Source organism: Heliangelus exortis, chromosome 4 (assembly GCF_036169615.1).
Source record: "Heliangelus exortis chromosome 4, bHelExo1.hap1, whole genome shotgun sequence".
Taxonomy (NCBI): Eukaryota; Metazoa; Chordata; class Aves; order Apodiformes; family Trochilidae; genus Heliangelus; species Heliangelus exortis.
Window position 1 is genome coordinate 12,709,665 of NC_092425.1, and position 20,350 is coordinate 12,730,014.

The 20,350-nt window shown below is 37.5% G+C and overlaps 1 protein-coding gene across 4 annotated transcripts in view; it reads left to right on the forward strand.

The window, feature by feature from the left end:
- Positions 1-20,350, forward strand: part of GRIA2 (glutamate ionotropic receptor AMPA type subunit 2) — a 100,155-nt gene that overhangs the window by 71,773 nt on the left and 8,032 nt on the right. For all 4 annotated transcript variants that reach the window (XM_071743037.1, XM_071743036.1, XM_071743038.1 and 1 more), the window contains exon 12: positions 2,450-2,648. In XM_071743037.1, the coding sequence (XP_071599138.1) occupies positions 2,450-2,648 (199 nt within the window). The remainder of the gene's footprint in view (positions 1-2,449; positions 2,649-20,350) is intronic.

Consider the following 20,350-nt stretch of genomic DNA (forward strand, 5'->3'; position numbering starts at 1 on the left):
TGCAGAAATAGCAGAGCATTTATTGTCTGAGAACTTTAGCAATTCTGTGTAAAGGCTGCTGTACGGGGAGAGAACACTGGCTTTTTTGATGAAAGATTCAATAGATTTGCCATAGAAGACCATAACAATCGTGTACAAGAAAGAAGAGCCAATCATTTCAGGTCATGAGAAGCTGTGTTAATTTCAGTCTTTTGGGGTTTTTGTATTGATCATACACTTCACAGGATTAGTTGTCTTCAGTGTCCTCTATTAGCTACACGATAATTTTTATTGAATCACACCCATAGTAGAACAAGTTCTTTTTTTACTATTATTGTTTTACTTGCTATGAAAGCTTGACCATTATGGAGCACAGTTTGATAACTTTCAAAAGATGATGTAAAAATAATGGTCGTCATAAAATGTACACGAAATTAATCATAAAAGATTCAAAAATTAGTTTCAGTGAGGTATTTAACAGCACTTTATTTCATTACAAGTATATTTTTGAGGATATTGATTAGTTTGTATATTATCTGCCTATTATAAAAAATAGAAAAGGGCTGAAAACAGCTCTGCTATTTTTGTTCTTTCACCCAAACCATCACTATGGAATTATTTATTTAACTGGGACAAATCTTACAGGAAAATTTTGAATACAAATTACACTATAAAATATTTACTTATAAAATGTCACGTGGAAGCATAATGTCTGTATTGACATTTGGTTTATTCTTTTCTTGCAAAGTTGGTAGCAACTCTTCTGATCATGAGCTTTTGAATATTCCTATCATTTACAGCAGATGTCATCAATAGATTATAAAGTGCAATCAAATCAGCAGTTATTAAAAACACATTATCAGAGATTTTTACCTTGCAAATATATCATTCTCATATAATTCAGTCTTTTAAGTGTAGGATTATTCTATACTCAATTACCCCCATGTCAAAATAAGTATATAATACTTCTTCAAAGCTGACAGAAAGCAAGTCTGCAGCATAAATCTCAGTTTGCCAGCAATATTTTATTTTCTGTTGTCCTTTTTTAATAGCATTTTCTGGACCTTATCTGATTTGATTTTCATGTAGTTGAGTGGATTAGCAGGTCTTTTGTGACATGAAGTAAGTCTTTTCATGTCTGATTTATTGCATAGATTTTTTTTTTTCAATAGCAATTAGTAAAAGTAATTTGTCCAGAATTGGTTCTATTTGGGTTTGTTCCCTGTTCAGTAAATCAGCTTTACATAGCTATCATATTTTAATGCATTTATATATATATATATGTAGATATGTGTGTGTGTATATATATATATAACACCTATGTAAATATTTTGTCAGAATTAGTTGGAAATATCATTCCAACACACTAGGCTGAATAAGTGGTTTATAATTTATTTACTTGATAGATAGAGGAGACACATCAATACATACCCAAGGTGCTGCAACACTTAGTACTAGGCTTTCAACTACATGCACATTTCTGCCAAATGGTGAAATCCTATTTCCAAAGATTATGCACTCCTTCCTATAATGTCGTGCTGGAAATGAAGTAGTAAGTAAGTTCAAAATTTAAAGCATCATTTAAAAAAAAAAAAAAAAAAAAAAAAAAAAAAGTCAAGTTTGACAATAATAGCTGTATCAATAATTCTCTATTAGTTTTCTGGTAGTGAAAACCATTGAATTTCTCTCATTGTGTGCTCAATACTGTTTTTCCTATTTTAAGTTCTCTTCTCTTCTTGAGCAGGAGATGCAAAAGAATGATCCAAAAGAATCCACCTGCTGCAGTTAAAATCATCAGAATATTACTATTTAAAAATATACTTTCTTCACCATTTTTCTGTATTATCACTGATTGTTCACGTCCAGTCCTCAGTTTGTTAAATGCTGTAAATCTTCCAAAAGTTGTGTGTGCTTTTTAGCCTATGGATATTGCCTGGGCCAGTTTTTATTGCAAATAATGCTATTTGTTTCTTAGTGTAGATTCTCCACAGCACTGTAAGATGTTATTTTGTCAAAGCCAGTCTTTGTCTCAGTGTCTTAGGAAAAGAAGCAAGCTAAAGGCATTTAATTTTTAAGTGCATCCAGGCTTGTCTGAAAGCACTGTTACACTGATTTTGTTTGATCCTTTTCTTAATGTCACACAACTTGACTGCAGAGGGAACGAGAAGCTTATGTGTTAAATATAGCATGTTATGATGGGAGCAGTTTCCTTTCAGGGTGTTCAGAACTTTGAAGAAGTGGATCAGTAAATTCTCCCCGAAATGAACTCTGGAGTCCTGATTTCAGCAAAGTCCAGGAGATGTAGTGGAGAATGTGATGATTTCCCACCTGATTAGCATGCAGAGCTGCACTGCGAGATAGCCCGAAATGCTTCCCAATAGTATAACTCATCATTTGCATAGAACTGATAACCTCTTCCTTTTTAGGACTTTCATTTCACTTTACAAATCCATTTCATACTTGTTATTAGATCCCTGTCTGGGCGCATTGTTGGAGGTGTGTGGTGGTTCTTTACCCTCATCATAATCTCATCCTACACGGCTAACTTAGCTGCCTTCCTGACGGTTGAGAGGATGGTGTCTCCCATCGAAAGTGCAGAGGATCTTTCCAAACAAACAGAAATTGCTTATGGGACGTTAGATTCTGGCTCCACTAAAGAGTTTTTTAGGGTAAGAATTTCTACTTCTTAGATTTTTTTTTTTTTTTTTCTGAAATAGGTCTTGACTTGTGTGTTTTTTCGATGCTATAAAAATGTGTGCAGCCTAACTTGCAAGTATAAGTGGTTTTGTTTATGCATTATCCTTATGTTTTATGTTTATTTATTACGTTAATATTATGTTTTATCTTATAAATACAAGAGTCGTGTAGTAAATATGCAAAAGAAAGGTGGTTGCAGGGAATTACACAAAAAATACTTCACTGTAAAGTGAAAAACAAGATACATTCAGAGAAGGGAGCTGATGTTCATCTGACCTGTAAGACAGGAGCTAACAATTATAAACAAGGCCACTTAATGTCTGTTCTATATTTTAGGTAGTTACACAGTGAATTTGAACATGGGAAGATGCATGGTCATGTTTTAATAAGTGTTTCACATGATTTTTTCAAAATTGTAGATGGGCAATAGGATAGAACCCTGGTTTTGGATGTTCTAGTAAATTAATGCCTGCTTTTAAAAAAAAAGTTACTATTTGTGTTTGCATTACAATAAGGCCTTGGAAGCCTGTCAGTCCTCACCTTCTACCTTTTTTCAGAAGTGGCATTTTTCTCAAATCAGCAGTGGATTGTGGTTTTTCAATCTTTTAAAATGCATTAGACTTCAAATGTGTGGGTCTCAGGCTGCCCTTGAGACATGGTGAAACCCATTTAGTGAATAAATGAGACACTAAGGCTGCTGGGAAAAACACCATGACTGTTTTGCCTTTTCTGCATTGTATGTGTCTCATATTATGGAAGTGGATCTGAAGTGCTACCTTTACAAAACCCTTTTGTTTTCATGTTTTGAAATGGATGATGATAGTGGTAGTGTTAAAAAAAAAAAAAGTATTTTAATATAGTTACAAATATTATGTTTACAATTCAAACATAGCCTGCCATGAAAGTGAAATGAAGTAAGTTCTCACAAATATTTTTCATGTACTATATAGTTAGAGCAATAACTGCTAGATAGTGGTTTTCAGTGGATCCTTACATGCTTACTTAACTGGTGATCTACTTGTAGCATTATTTGGGGATTTTGATGGTAGGTCCAGCAATCAGATCTGCTGATGATTGCATTCCTGTTGGCAAAACTGAAACTTGCACCAGGTTTGTAAGCTGGTAAAAATGATCTTGAGTTTGTGCTCAGAATGTTTAGAAACATACAGCCACGTGATCCTGGTTTAGTGAGCATAAACCTATGAACCTCTTAGATCATCACTATACAGTGGATTGAATGTGAACTAACAGTAGGTCAGTTTATAGGCTTTTTTTTTCTTTTTTTTTTCTCTTTTTTTTTTTTTTTTTTCCCAAACAAAAACTATTTGTACATGGATGAATTAGTGTGCCTAGAACATACATGCAGTTTTCTGATTACACTTGTACACAACTACTGTTGCTTTTGATTACCTGAGCATTAATAACTTTTTTTTTTAGTAAAAATCAGGTGGAAGCTTTATGTGGGCATATTCTTCACCTTTTGCTAAATTAGCTTTGACTCTGCACAAACAAGACTATAATACTCTCTGGAAATTTCTTCTCAGCAATTTCTATCACAAACAAGTTTGGTGCATTATGTGTCATTCAGCTTCATAGCCTGATGGCTCTATCTACTATTTGCTAAAAAATCACTTAAAACTTGCCTGTTTTTCATGTAATAAGACCTGACAGAGTTTGTTTCTAGGAGATCTGAAATGCATGTTTCAAGAATAAAACTCTCTGCTAAAGGCAATGTGAAAGCAGTGTCTAGCACTAAGGGGACTAAAATTTCACCTAGAGTAATTCTGCACGGTGTCTCTATTGGAGTAGATTTGTGATTTTTTGTATGACCTGAAATGAGTACTTAGATTATTTGAACAGCTGAAAACAACTTGAGTATTTTTCTATCAGCAAGCTAAAATGGCCTTTTTCTCTGTCACTGTTACGAATTGAAAAGAAACACTTGAGGGTTTTTCACGTTGTTTTCCCTTCAAGAAGGGGCATTATTTGCAAGGTTTTTTTTCTATTGATGAAATGTGTACTGGACCTTAATCTTCACTAATAGAATCCAAATTCCTGGAATGGCACAGAAATAGGGATCGCTGTATACTGGGAATAAGTAAACCATAAATGGCATTTTCTTTGCTACTAAAACATGTTTTCTCATAACACTTTATAGAAGTGATAGAGATGTTTCTCAGCATTTTCTGAAAATGAATTCTGGTGAAAGTTAGCTGAAAAAATCCATCCTGAATAACTGAGTTGTGTGTATGTGATATTAATTGAAAGAGTTGAATTCAAGTTTTGTCCAGCTTCTGTGACTGTTAAAATGACATAAACTCATTGAAATCTTGTTACTTTGGGTATGTCAGGGATATTGCATTAGATTGTTCTCTCTTTCTAAGGATTCTGATCTTTTTTAGCCACCTATGGTAGGTACATACTGGTTCATGTCTGCAATGGCTGTGGCTGACTCCAGTGGCTACCATGGTGAACAGAGTAATCCAGATGCATGTTAGAACAACCCAGGTGGAATTAAGTTGATGTCTCACCACACACTTGGAGATAGCAGTCTTAGCACCCATGACAGAAGATTTATTGACTTTGCACATACACCTATTTTAGGTACATACTCCCTAGCTTTAAAGGTAGTGCAGAGTAGTAGGAGGTATTGCTGCCAGCAGTGAGGAGCATGTAAGTTGTCACTAAATCAAGAAACGTAACAGAGAAAAAGGAACAAAAAGGAATTGTAATCTAGTGCTCCTAGTTCCACTTAAGATGAGAAGCAGAAGCTTGGTACATCCTGCATAGAAAATATCAGTGTGGAAATAACGGGTTGAAGAGTATTTTAAGAAGAAGAAAGAAAAAGGTGGTAACAGTTTTTCTGAGCAGTAAACATCAGCAGGAAACTATTACATTTTTTTAATACTGTTAGAGATCACAGTTTTTCTTCAATGGCAGATCCATCAGGACTCTTGATAACGTATGCCAGAATAGTAGTAATTTTCCTGAGATTTTGAGATTGCTACTAGGAGAACTGTGAGTATTCCACATCTTCAGAGTTCTGCTCTCCCAGTGAGTTTGGAGTGAGTTACCACTTCTGACACTTCCCAGTGCCCCTGTCCTAGGCATAGCACTTCGGAGCTCTGAGTGCAACTGAAACCCTAAACAAAGTTATGTTGTGCATTCCTGCTGCATTTTCTTTTGGGTGTGCAACCTGAAGTAAAGGGCAAAACACGGAAGAAAATGTGTGTGGCTGTGTTTTTTCAGAAGTGTGTCATTTTTCTCAAATCAGCAGTGGATTGTGGTGGTGACAGTGTGAATAGGACTGCAGGCACAGCAGTCACTGGCCCAGGAATGCAGACTACTGCACACCTAACACTGCAGAAATTAATCTTAAAGCATTGTCTATATGTTTTAAACCCTAAAGTTGCCTTCTGACTTATATGGGCTACAGCACTGGAAGAAAGAAGCAAAGCAGAACTCCGTAAGTATGCAAGCTTAACACTTACTGGAATGTTTTGATGCTTTCCACCTGTTTGAAGGCATATTGAAAATTAATATCAGTGTGATGCAAAGAGAACAAAAGCTAATTACTTTTATAATTCATGCTTTTTGCTGTATGCTTGCCTCTATCCATCAAAAACATGCATAAACCTGATAAGACAGTTGAAATCAGTCATGCTACCTTTTTTCCACTTTAAAAGATGAATTGTAAATAGCTCCATGTGTAAGGTTAGAAGACATTTCAAAAATCAAAAATGACCTGCAGAGCAAGAATTCTACTGATTTACATTCTCTCTGTTTGCATTTGGTTTTATTTAAATATTTTTATATGTATGTGGGTTTTAAACAACAGCATGACATACACATACCAATTGCTCTTGTTGAAACTTTTTGATGGCCTTTGAGAGTATATCCTCAGCCAAAGTAAAAGCAGGCAGAACTGCCTCTTAACAAAGAAGCATTTTTTAGCTTTCACTGAAAAGACTGTGAAAGAGTTCCTTATTTTTGCCTCAGACTGGAGTTCCAGAATGAAAAGTTAAAGATAGAAAAAAATGCCAGAAGTATGCTAATCCTGGCTGTTTTCTGAAGAAGTCCTCTTCCATAGTGAAAAGCCAGCAATGCACAAAAGAGCTGAGAAGACCTTCTGAGTCATTTCACCTGCCAAAGTGTTGTCTGTTGGAAGACAAAATTTGCTCTGAAGATTGAGTATTGTCTTTTGTGAGGATTTTTACTGTGGTCCAGTGCCTCTGGATTTATGAGCCCTTTGAAATCTTTGAAAGTTAGGAAAAAAAAAAAGTAATGATTGCACAACAAGAGGTTATGAAGAAAGAGAGAAAATATACAGCAGTCTGTCTGTGGACCTCAGTCTATTATTATGCTCATCAAATACTCAAAAAAGCACCACAAAATCTCTAAAACCAGAGAGAAGAAACAATAAAAAATATGAATCATACCTCAGCCTCATTTTTTGAAGCTGGAATTGTAGAAGAAGTATACAAGGTGTATTTTCAGAGTTAAATTTTGGCCAGCTTCATAGAAAGAAGCCTTTGAGAGTCAAAGGGGACTCAGTTATTAAATCTTCTGGAACTTTCACTGCAGCCTCTATGTGGTACCAAAAGAGGCAGGACTGGTGTTTCATGAATCTGTGAAGGAGATCTGGTTAGAAAGTGTGGGTTTGGCTTGTTAAGTTTGACAGAACAAAAACAGGTACATAACTGAAATACGGAGGAGAGGTAGATCTGAGCACTGGGATAATGGAAAGCCTGCCCTTTGCATCCAGTAATGCCAAGTTTTTTAAAGGTTTTTTTGTGGTCTAAAGGGCTCAGGAGATTATTTCTCTGTTGTTTCCTTGGTTTTTGAGATCTTTGGATCTCAAATTTATTTCGCCCATTGCAAAAGTAGTTTTAAAAGAAACAATGCAGTAATCAGTAATTTCTTTTTTTTTTTTTTCTTAAAGCATTTCTTATTATTTTCAAGGTTTCATTTTTTTTCTCTTTCCACATTACCCAAAATCCTAACTAATGTCTTTTGAAGACAGCTCGCTGAGCCTTGTAACAAGAAAACTGTGGTGCATTGGAAACCTTGTTACATACATTGCTCAGAAAGCTTACTTTTGAATTATTATTGGCATGATATTTATTTAAAGTAAAATTTTTCCTTTCTAATAGTATTTGCCTTCCTTGTTTCTAGAAGAAAAACTGTCTGATAAGAGAAATACACAATTCCTAGATCTTCTCTTTCAAGTTTTCTTAAATTTTTTTTAGATGTTCTCAGGCAAGTATGCTGTGTAGCAGGTAATTTTGTGCGGGGGAAAAATGAATTTGCAGCAGTGTAGTCACCATTCACAATTGTTTTTTAGTTTATTTTATACATTTGTGCACTCTAAAATAATTATTAATGAATAGAGTTCCCTTTCCACTACTTCTGGGGGCAGATCATTCCATAACACCATACTTGCTATGGTTAGAAACATTCTTTTATTTTCCAGCATAAATATATTTGTAGCTAATTTATCCTCAGTTGTTACAGTACGTTAATAATTACAAAGATTTTTTTTTTTTCTTCTTAGTGCATATTTTCCTGATGCACTCCAGAGTGGTGTTTTTTTGTTTTGTGGGGTCTTTTTGCTTGGTTGGTTTTGTTCAGGTTGGGTTTTTTTGTGGGGTTTATTTTTTTGTTTGTTGGTTTGGTTGGGTTTTTTGGGTTTGTGTTTTTGTGGGGTTTTTTTCTGAGCTTGCATCTCTGTCAACAAAGCTATCTCTTTTTTATTTCCATGGAAGGACTTTTGGTCCCTGATCATTTCATAGCTCTTCTCTGTGCGTTTGTCAGAGTTTGATTAAATATGTAGATGAACAGAGGTGTACATCCTAGCAATGATTTGCACAAAGGCATTAATATTTCTCTGCTGGTTGTCTGTACAACATGCTGTTTCCCAGTGTTACCAGGTTTCCCCTGATCATATCATTATCCTACTCAAAAATATACATTTGTATTACAGTGATGTAGCAAAGCTGTAGTAGAACATACTACACATGACTGTAGTACAACTTTTATTAGTGGATCTATTTCAGTGAAGTTAGTTCTAGGAGCAGGCAGTGGATTTTCATTGTTACCAGCACTTCAAAAAGAAAAAATGGATTTAGGTCACCATTGTGGAAATAAGTTTGTGTAACTTTTTGTCAGAGTTTTTCCTGAAATGAAGATTAAAATGGTCTCTGTTCATCTTATGAATGTGCTGAATTTCAGTTCTGTTGAAAATTAAATTAATTAGTCTCAGAGGAGGAGTAATTTCAGCAAGTATTTTAGCATCTGTTAAATGGTCTTGAAACTTTAACACCAACATTGCTTTTTAAGACAAGTCTTCTTTAATACTTAACTCTGTAAATCGTATGAAGAATATGATGAAAACACAAGGTCCTTGCCTTGCACATTTTTGGAGAAAATTATTTTAAGAAGCCTTTTTAGGAATAAGTTCTTGAGGTAGGATGTTTCACAATTTTCATTATAAAAACCAAATATATAAAAGATATTTTAGGTAGCTCGGTTGAGAAATGTAAACCAGAAATCCATAAAGCTGCACTGTAAGTACATGTAATTAATTTTTACCATAACTGAATCAAATTATCAATATACTACAAAATTTAGATTGTCCATCTATTTGAACTTCCATTCACCTTAAATATTCACTTGGTATAAACAGGGATACGTGTTTTGAAGTACTTAACCTTGAGCTAATTAAAGAGGCTGAAAAACCTTTTCCTTTCTGTGGTCTGTTTTTTTTTTTTTAGTTTTTACGCTTTTTTTTTTTTTTACAGTTAATTAATTTGATAAAGTTTTTGTAACTCAATTTCCTAATTAGTTTCTTAAAGAAGGGCAGTATTTTATATTTAAATGGGCTGTGTACTTTGTAATAGTAACAGCAGTTTTCATAGTCAAAATGCCCAGTGTTGACGTGATATTAAAAAAAGAAATCAGAGCAAATCCCCAGTGTTAGCTCCTGGGGCATTTTATATCAGGTGTTGTATTTTCATAGATGTGGTAAATAATAGGAGAAAAAAAGTGTTCATTGAGAATATTACGGTCTTGTACTGTCATTTTGATGTTGATTGTAAGTCCAAAGTTATAATTAGCTTTTAATATTTCATATATGCACTGGAATGTCACCTTGTAGTAGCAATCAGCCACAGTAATTAAGAGCAGCACAGATTATTTCCATTCCATATTCTTTAATCATTTTTAGTCACATAATACAGCAATCTACAGTGGTTCCATTGCTTGAATTGCATGATAAAAAGTTGTGGGTTTTTTTTATGGAGCATGGATGCTCTTATGGGCTTTTTGTATCATTAAAGAAAGAGGATTTAAGGAAGAGATGTGAAACCCAACTTGCGTACAGGGCATTCTGCGTTCACAGGAATTCTGTTCCCTGATGTTTTACTCTGATGTTGCTGATGACTACATAGTTTTCCAGGTGCAAGTTAATGAGATTAAAGAAGGTGATTTGTGTGGGAATAAAATACGTGGTCAGCTATAGCACTGAGCACTGGCCAAATTTAAATAATGACGTAATGTGCTTTTTCTTTTTCCGTTTGTTGGGGTTTTTTTCTTTTTTTTTTTCTAGTGTATTTGAATTAGGTTGTACATGTCCGTGTAACTACCAGATAATGATAACTTTATGAGTGACTGTGTTTGTGCACGGAATGCTAGAAGGTCTCTTTACACTGCCCTTTTCTACATTGTTTAGCTCTACCTTTCAAATAAAGGGCAAATTCTTAAAATAATCATGGAAATTACACAGTTCTGAAAATGTAGTGTATTGCTAAATATGTTAGCAATATAAACAAAAATCTTAAAAGTTACAGGTTTCCCATAGCTGGGTCATTGCTTTTTTTTTTGTTTTTGTTGGTTTGCTTTTTTTTTTGTTGTTGCTTTTTGTTTTTGGTTTGTTTGTTTGGTTGGTTTTTGAGAGCCCATACAAGGTCAAGGACTAGGCAGGGAGTCAAAATTGTGAGCTGTATGAATTCCAGCATGATGTTTTTCCATGTTTATGTCTGCAGAGGACTGCAGTCAGGGCAAATTCTGTGTTGCCTTCTGGTGACGTTTTTAATTACAGATTCTTCATGGTTTCTGCATCAAGTATCCCTACGTTCATTTACATGGCAAGGACCCCGTGAGCCATCTAGTGGGAGGTTTCTTCTTGACACTTGACCATTTGCTAGAGCTCTTCCTTGCACCTTCTCCTGTTCAGCCATCCAGCACCAGCCCCTCAGTCTGTCATGGGACTTCTTCCCTCATGCTTCTCAGATACCTGTTGTGGTCAGATTACTGTGAAGTGACAGCATTTTTGGAGGTTGAATGTCAAAAGCAGAACAGACTTTGCTAGATTTCTGTCACTTGATATATAATTAAAACCTGTCATTTTAATAAACCAGGAAACAATGAAGTCAGACAAGACGTCAGTTTTTGAACCTGTTCAGAACAGTTACTTAAATGGAATAAAGAATGCTTATTAATTTAGTATTTGAATGTTCATACAAGAAGAAAACAATGGTTACTCTTTTCTGCAACAAGAGCCTTCAGGCATTAGAATGGCCTGCCCAGGACAGTGGTGGAGTCACCATCCCTGCAGGTATTTAAAAGGCATTTGGACCTTGTCCTTGAGGACATAGTTTAGTAGTTAGCTTATGGTGTTGGTCAAAGGTTGGACTGGATGATCTTGGAGGTCTTTTCCAACCTGAAATATTCTGTGATTCTGTGGTTCTGTGATTCTAAGGAAATTTGTGGTGATGGGCATGCAGATGTATGTTGTCTGCTTTGGGTTGAAATGGGCCATGTGGGACAGCTCTAAACCAACTTTAAGTTTTCCCATTTGTAAAACAAACATATGAAGTATCACTTTAACCACTTTTGTAGCACAGAAGTTTGATGTCCCTTCCTTAGTTTGCAGTGGTAAATCCCATGCAGCAAATTGATTTATGATGCCAATGAATGTTGGCCTATGGTAGGAATAGGTAGCATCTGGGTTTAATTAAAGAGTGAGTTTAGAACAAAGATTTCAGGTAAGATTGAGCTCCTTCATATTAGGCCAGGGACTTTTGAGTCCAAGCCTGAATGGGCTAAGGAAGGAGGAGACAGAACACCCTGCAGAGCTAAACAGCAGTACCTGTGTTTTCAGGGAGGTGAACAACTGCCAGAGGACTTGGGGAACATATGATAGTAAGCTGTGCACCTAGACTTTCTTTGTATGCTTAGGGGAAGTTGATGGAGTCTCTCAGACATCTCTCTGTCAGCCTGACTAACTTGGATCTGCAGGTGGGAGTCTCTTTCAGGCATGTAATGCCTTTTGCTATCTGTTAGAGGCACTGATCTGTATCTTTCCATGTATCAGGTAAACTATAGGCAGAGAAAAATCCAATGTTGGGTTTTTGCTGATCCAGTGCAGAGTGGCAGTTTATGAGCTGGCTTTTCAAAATGGTGCAATATACCATTACCTGGGATTCCCCTAGTGCCTGGGACTATTTTTTAGCATCTTCTCAGATGAAACAAGAACAGTGCCCATGCAATGTTGCATATGTTTCAAGAATCTTAAAAAGCACTGCATCTCCAGAGCACAGTTCTGCTTTACAGTAATTTTAGTCATACTGCATATATCCAACCCTTCTGACACTAATGGGTATAGTGAGTGTGTGTAAGTCAGCAGATCAGGATATGCAACAACATATCTGCAAGGGAACTTCCAAAAAGCCATCTGTGCTGATGTACATGTAGATTATGGTAACAGCTTGAGTACTTAGATGTTGAAAAAGTTTTAGTGGTTCTCAGAACCACCAGAATTTTTAATACTAGTTGTCACGATCCGAGTTATTATTTATATTTTGTTTTCGAGGAAATTTCAGCCACTACTCATAGACGACGCGTGAGTTTACAAAAATAACCAGGCTTTATGATTTAAACAAGTTCAAAGGATTTATTTAGGAATTATACAATTAGTTACTTTGGGGAGAAGAGTCGTTAAGAAGAGAAAAGAAAGAGGGTAATTGAGATGTTATTACCGCCCGCCGGCCTTGGCCTCTGGCTGTGGTCGGGTGCGTAGGGTCTGTCGCTCCTGCCGCCTCCGTCCCGCAGCTGAAGCCGAAGTGCCGAGAGAGGGGGGGGTCCAGAAGAAAGCCGCCTCGCCGCTTTCCGCTTGGGCCTTCAGAGCTGCTTGCCGCCTTTTTGCGCCGAGCTGGCTGGAGTTTGTAGTCACAGGAGCTGGCTTACACGTGTCCTTCTGAGCTGTTGGCTCCACCGAGCTACTGGCTGCTCTGAGCTGCAACAACTTCAGTTCTTCTGGGGCGATTTTTATACAGGAAAAGAAAAGGGGTCCCCTTTTTGCATAAGTCCCTGATACATACAGATTTCCCGACTTCCCGGAGATGAGTCATCCTTATCTTTTACTCTTTTTGGGTGTTCTGCTACCTTTATTGTTTCCATCATGCACCAGGAGACGACCTGATAAGTATTCTTATCTTTTAGGTGTATGTCAGGCATATGGTGAGGTTAATTGACAAAATGTTGCAACATAGCAGGGAGAAAGAAAAAAAAAATTGATTCAAGAGACAAATTTTTGTATTTTTAAAGTGTTTACATCATTTCACCCCGTGGCTCTTGAGTCAGGATTTTTTTTTTTTTTTTTTTTTTTTTTTTTTTATGTATATATATATATATATACACACATCCCTATATATACACACATCCCATTTGGTGGGGTTATGTCGTGTGGCTCTATTTTGTAATCTGTGCCGTTTTAGCAGGCAAATTCCATCTCCGAGGTTTCCATTAAGGAGCAACCGGGAATTTCACCTTGCCTGACACAGTTCTTCCCACCGCACGTTTACTTAGCTCAAAAGCCAGAGTATTTTTAACGTGTGTTTGTGGGGGAATAGTGGTAAACTGTCTGTTGTACCACATTTTCGACATCATACATACCTCACCATATCATGTCACCTCACCCCGTGGGTTTTGAGGCTAGGGAAGCGTGTTTTCGGGATCAACAGCTTGATATATATATATATATTTTCATAAAAAAAAAAAAAATTTTTTTTTTTTTTTTTTTTTTTTTTTTTTTTTTTCTTTCCCACCAGCATTGGGAAGGTTTGCAACTAGGTATCTAGATATACTACAGACACTTAATGGCTAAAAGGTAGCAGAGAGCATATATGAAAGGTTACAAAGAATCAACTTAATAGGAGTAAGGTATGTGCTCATACAAAGCAATTGTGGCAGGTAGGGACATGTAGAACATGTGTAGAAAGAAAGGTAAAATATTGACGGTTACAGAATCTTAGCAATTAATTTAGAAGGACAAGATGTCGATTAAAGACGAGAATTAATAATAACAATAACCATAGTAATAAAAGTTACAAGAATTACAATAATTATAAAATAAGATACAATGAATAATCATAAGGACATAACATAGGTCTATTTCATACACATACAAATTACATCTAATATCATACGACCAATAAAGTGTATTACAGGTAACAGTAATCCAGGAGCAATCATGGACAAAATCATGATGTTATAAATTACTTTACCTAGGCTAAAGAGGTGGCTAGCCTCCCAGCCAGTAGTAAGTAATTTCTTCCAGTGTCAGTTTCAGAGTAGCCAAGTCTGAAACTGTGCACCAGGGGTGTTTCGTTTTGATGTCCTAGGATTACTGATGTCTGTAGTCATGTTAATTCAACCTTATTCTGTCCTACTACACAAAACCTAATTACACAAAAGACCAAAAGAAAAGAAAACATTGGTTTACAGTACACAGGGTAAAAGATAAATTAAACCTTATTCCACACAGATTATCCAGTTTGTGCTAATTTTGTGCTGTTTATCATTCATGTCAGTTGCAACCCATGTATTTGAATTCAGTGGGTTTTGCAAAACCAGTGTAATTTTACCTATATTTGGTAAGTTTACATAAGCGGTTTGGCCAGGCCGTAGTTGCTGTTTGAATTTTCTCGGTATCTCAGAGTCGTTATGTTGATTAGGCGACAAGGGAAAGAATGCTGTCAGGCGGGGGCAACCATTCACACCCCACCTATTGTTAATTGTGGTAACAGCATGGTTAAGTCTTTCGTCCCATTTACTCTCATGGGGCCTAATGAGTGTTTTAAGTAACCCATTAGTTCTCTCAACAATGCCGTTTGCCTGTGGATGGTATGGAATATGAAACGTCCAGTTAATATTTTCAGTTTTTGCCCACTGCTGGACCAGGTGGGAAGTGAAATGTGTACCATTGTCAGACTGTATACTGTTGGGCTTAGGCAGAACTCCAAAAACCTTATTCAGGAAAGAAACAGTATTTGCTCCATTTGCTTTAGCATAAGCTTCAGCACAAGTGAGCCCAGATATAACTTCGACCATTACAATAACATACTGTTTATTTCCTGACCTACGGAAGGGTCCTATATAATCTATTTGCCACGTTGACCATAAGGTTTTACCATCTCTGATATGTAAATTGTCAGTGGTCAGAGGGTGTTCTCCCAATCGAATTTTACACAAATCGCAAGCAGAAATAATTGTTTTACATTGTTCACGTGTCACCGACCACCCTCGGGACTGTGCTTCTTTATACAAATCAAAAATACCTGAATGGCCTCTTTTGCAATGAAGCCATTCTAATAACCTGCCCCATTCCTGGACTTCACCTTGATTTAGAGCATCTCTGATCTCAATAACATTAATTCGTGCCAATTCATCAACTTGGTTATTAAATTTGCTTGCTTCATCTTTCAAATTGGATTGGTGAGAAGGTACCCAGCCTACATGAAAATTAGGATTTTGTTTAGCAATTTGCAGAATTTTCTTCCATTTTTCTGTATGCCATACAGGCACTCTATTAATTTCCCAATTATTATTTTCCCAGAAGGTCAGCCATTCAACACATCCCTTAAAGACAGCAAAAGAATCCGTATAGATATATACAGGTTCCTTAGTGTCTTTTTCTTTTACAAATACATTGAAAACAGCGTCCAGTTCGCCTGCTTGTGCACTTCCTTCACCTTGATTTATTATTTGTTCACCTGTGGAAGTTTTAATTGCAGCAGATTTAAAAAACCATACTTTTCCTTCCCTTCGGGAAGAAGCATCTGTGAACCAGGCTGTAGTCATATCACTTTTGTATTCGGGGGCTTCTTTAATAGGGCTAGGAGTTTTCATTATTAAATCTTTTTCATCTGTAGATTCAATAGGTTCTTGAATTTTTAGAAGCTTATCAGGGCCTTCCTCAATTTGGAAAAGTTCAGCGAAATATTCAATTTGGCTATACCATTTTCTAATTGTGCCTTTCTGAGAAATTCCTTCAGGAGGTGGCTTTCCAGACAATACCTGGTTAATCACCTTAAAAGGCCCTTGCAGGATTACCTTTTGCTTTTTGATTATCTTGCTTATCTCCTTAAGCGCCGTACTTACTGTGAGAAGACCCTTTTCCAGGACCGAATACCGCTTTTCTGAGTCCTTTAACGACTGAGAATAAAACGATATGGGCCTGGTGGCTCCAGCTGGGCCCCGTTGCCAAAAGTGATAAGATAACGCACTGGAAGAAAAACCCCATTCGATTGTTATTGGGTCCTCTGGGTGAAGAGGTCCCAGGGTTTGAAAGGTCTGTGCCTCTAGGAGTAGGAGTTTTAGCGCCTCATCCTGAGTTTGAGTCCACTCCCAGTGGCGGTGTTTCTTTAACAAGTCATACAATGGCCTAGCAATGATTGACAGGTCAGGTATGTGCTTTCGCCAATATTGCAAAGTTCCCATAATTTCCTGTAATTCTTTTTTATTTGTGGGTGCCTTTATTTCTCCCAGGTGAGAGAGAGTATCTGTAGGGATATTCCATGTCCCACCTTTCCATTTGATTCCTAGAAATTTTGTTTCCTGGGATGGAGGTTGTCTTTTTTCCTCAGGTATTTCAATTTCTAAGCTTGTTAAGTGCTCAATTATGGCATCATAAACGTTTCTCACGGCTTGCTCGGTTTTACCACCTATCAGTACATCATCAATGTATTGATAAATTTTCACATCTGGGTTATTTTTTATTTCTGGAATATTTTCCAGCTCCTGTGCAAGAGCATGGTGGGCAAGCGTGGGAGAATGTTTGTAGCCCTGAGGCAACCTGGTGAAAGTATACTGTACTCCATCCCAAGTGAAAGCAAAATATTGTTGATCCTCGGAATCAATGGGAATTTGGAAAAACATATCTTTCACATCCAGAGAGGCAAGCACTGGGTGCGCTGCTTCCTGGATTTCTAGCACCAGATCTGCAATGTTTGGGACAGCAGCAGTTAATTTCTCAGTACCCGCATTCAATTTTCTATAATCTACAGTCATTCTCCACTTACCATTTGGTTTTCTTATGGGCCAAATCGGGGAATTATAAGGCGAATGGCAAGGCACAATTATGCCTCTTTGTTTTAGGTCAGAAATAACTTCTCTGATACCCTCTTTAGCTGCTATGGGAATAGAATATTGTTTAACATTTGTAATTTTGCTTTGAGGGAGGCGAGGAGCAGTTTTTAACAGTCTAACTTTAAGAGTGGAGGTCCCAAAATTCCAAAAGCGACCGTTCTCGTCTCTCCAGGATCGACCAATCAATACGTCCATTCCTAATAGATTGTAAGGAATGTCGTCTACTATCATTTGGGTTCGAATTAACTCCTCGTCTCCCGGTAGCTTGAGGGAAACTTTAGCAGTTTTCTGTAAAACAGGTTTTCCCAAAGCACCACTCACAAATATTGGTTTCAGAGAAGAATTAATACCACATTTCTTGGCCACATCAGATTTTAGTGTGGAAATTTGAGCTCCTGTGTCAATCACGAAAGTTACAGGGTAGCATTTCGGCCCCACTGCACAAGTGATTTCCAAATCACCGTTTTTATTTAAAACCAATCTTAGCACATTTTGCCAGTCTTTTGGAGGACTGGATATTTTAGGATTTGTTTGGTCACTATTTTCGGGCCAATTATTTTGATTGGTAGGGATGGTTTCAGAGGATTTATTCAGAGGGTCAGTAGGTTTTACTGAACTGGGATTAGAGTTTGTCTCCTCTCTCTGCTGGGTTTTGGTGTCCTTTTTAAGAGCAGAGAGAGGGCTTTTTAGTTTCCCGGATTATGGGAACTTCCAGGCCTTTCCCCTGAATTTGGCCTGGAGGGCCATCCCTCTACTATAGTTTTTAGGTGGCCATAGGTATAATTGTGGCTTAAGATTGATGGAGGGATACCTTTTTGCTTAGCTTCTTCCTTAAGCTTTGCAAAAGGTCCCAATTCCCCTGGTGGTGAATTATTTCTGTCTCGGGAGGGTCTGTTTTGACGTGGGTTAGTATTACTGTTAGCATTATTAGTATAATTATTGTTATTATTTCTATTGTTATTATTTCTTCGCCTGCCTCCTCTATTAACAACTGTCCATTCACCCCGTGATTCCTCCTGCTGGTGAGGAGGAAGTTGGGGGGGCATGGACGCTGCATCCGCATAAGTCATTCTGTGGTTATTATAATTTGCAGAGGTTTGGAGAGTTCTTACAGATGTGGTATCATTTTCAGGTGCTACATATTTGCGTCCAAATTCTGTTAGTTCTGTGAGCAAATCAGACCAAGTATAGTTTGTGCTATACAGAGGAGTTGCTCTTGAGGTTTCAATTCTATTCTTAATCAGTAGGGCCTGATTCTGCAATTGTGAAGGCAAGCCCCTGATTAAGACATCCATTCGTTCAGGTTTTATATTTAGTGCAAGTGGGTCCTCTTGATTCATCACCAAAGCATGGTCATAAATCATTTGAATTATACTGGCTCTATGGATATTATCCCATAACTGGGAGAGGCCCCCACGCAATACATGGGGTTCCCCCCGGGCTATGGGGTCATTGAAACCCACGTTATAAGCTGCTCTTTGTGTCAGGGACCAGGGGGCTCTGTTGTTGCCAGTAATTAATATAATTCCAGGACCCCAGAGGCCTGACGCTTCCTTTTCAGATAACAATATATTGTCTCCACCTGAAGATGATACTCTCACCACATAATCAATATCACTCTCCAAAGGCATTCTGCAAAATTTCCTTTTTAATTCTGCCAGTTCTAGAGGAGTGTAGGGAAGTTCCTTATGAGTAATCTGTTCACGGTTTGTTTCCATATCTCGTGTATGCTCGACCTTAATGATCGGGCGTAGGCGTTTGTGAGTTATGGGCCTACTTTCATCTTCTGAATTAGTAGAAGATTCCGGACAAGAGGAGGAAGGTGCCGAGGTACTATCGCTCAAAATAGCAAGTTGATGTACCTTTTCCTGTAATTGGTTAAATTGCTCAGTTCCAGTTTTTATAAAACTGTTGACCAAATGTCTTAATTCAGCTATTTCTCCCTCCGAAGAGTCGGAGGAGATACATCTCTGAATATTGGTAGGTTTTGGCGGGGGTTTTGATTTTAAAATGGAGGGCCGTTTTTTCCCCGTTTTGGAAGCAAAACGAACGGATTTTTTCCCCCGTGGTCTGGCGGGAGATACTACTTCCTCTTCATCGGTGGAATATTCAGATGCAGAGGGAGCGCTAATTAGTATCGAATTAGGGTTAGTATCATTTTCAGATTTTGAAGTACTCGGCTTTGATTTTAAAAGTTTTATGTCCCTTTCCATATGTTTTAATTGTTGGCACAATTCTTCGTTCTCTTGCCAAATTATAGTAGCCAAAGTGAAAAAGCAACGAGCATAGAAATAATCTTTACCCTTTTTTTTCAATTGTTTCTTGACTTCTTTAGTCAAAATGGATCGGTTTTCTATTGAGGCTATTGATTCAGCTAGTGCAACAAAATCTCTATTCTTATAATGTTTATAAATCAAATCATAAAGAGTTTTCCTCGGGGTATAGTCACGGAGTACGAGGTATTTCCAAAAGGGACGAACCAATGCAGCCTCAACAAATTCATTCTCTTTATAAAAGGACTCCTCCTGATTCTGAACACCACTCGAGCTGGCAGAACAAGTTGTGGACTCCATTTAAATTGTTTTAAAATTTCCTTAAGGGTTAGTTTTGCAATTCAAGCGTCAATCTAAGAGCAGGCTCTGATTTTTTCCTCAAGTATCCTGCCGACTACGCCAATAAAAATGTCACGATCCGAGTTATTATTTATATTTTGTTTTCGAGGAAATTTCAGCCACTACTCATAGACGACGCGTGAGTTTACAAAAATAACCAGGCTTTATGATTTAAACAAGTTCAAAGGATTTATTTAGGAATTATACAATTAGTTACTTTGGGGAGAAGAGTCGTTAAGAAGAGAAAAGAAAGAGGGTAATTGAGATGTTATTACCGCCCGCCGGCCTTGGCCTCTGGCTGTGGTCGGGTGCGTAGGGTCTGTCGCTCCTGCCGCCTCCGTCCCGCAGCTGAAGCCGAAGTGCCGAGAGAGGGGGGGGTCCAGAAGAAAGCCGCCTCGCCGCTTTCCGCTTGGGCCTTCAGAGCTGCTTGCCGCCTTTTTGCGCCGAGCTGGCTGGAGTTTGTAGTCACAGGAGCTGGCTTACACGTGTCCTTCTGAGCTGTTGGCTCCACCGAGCTACTGGCTGCTCTGAGCTGCAACAACTTCAGTTCTTCTGGGGCGATTTTTATACAGGAAAAGAAAAGGGGTCCCCTTTTTGCATAAGTCCCTGATACATACAGATTTCCCGACTTCCCG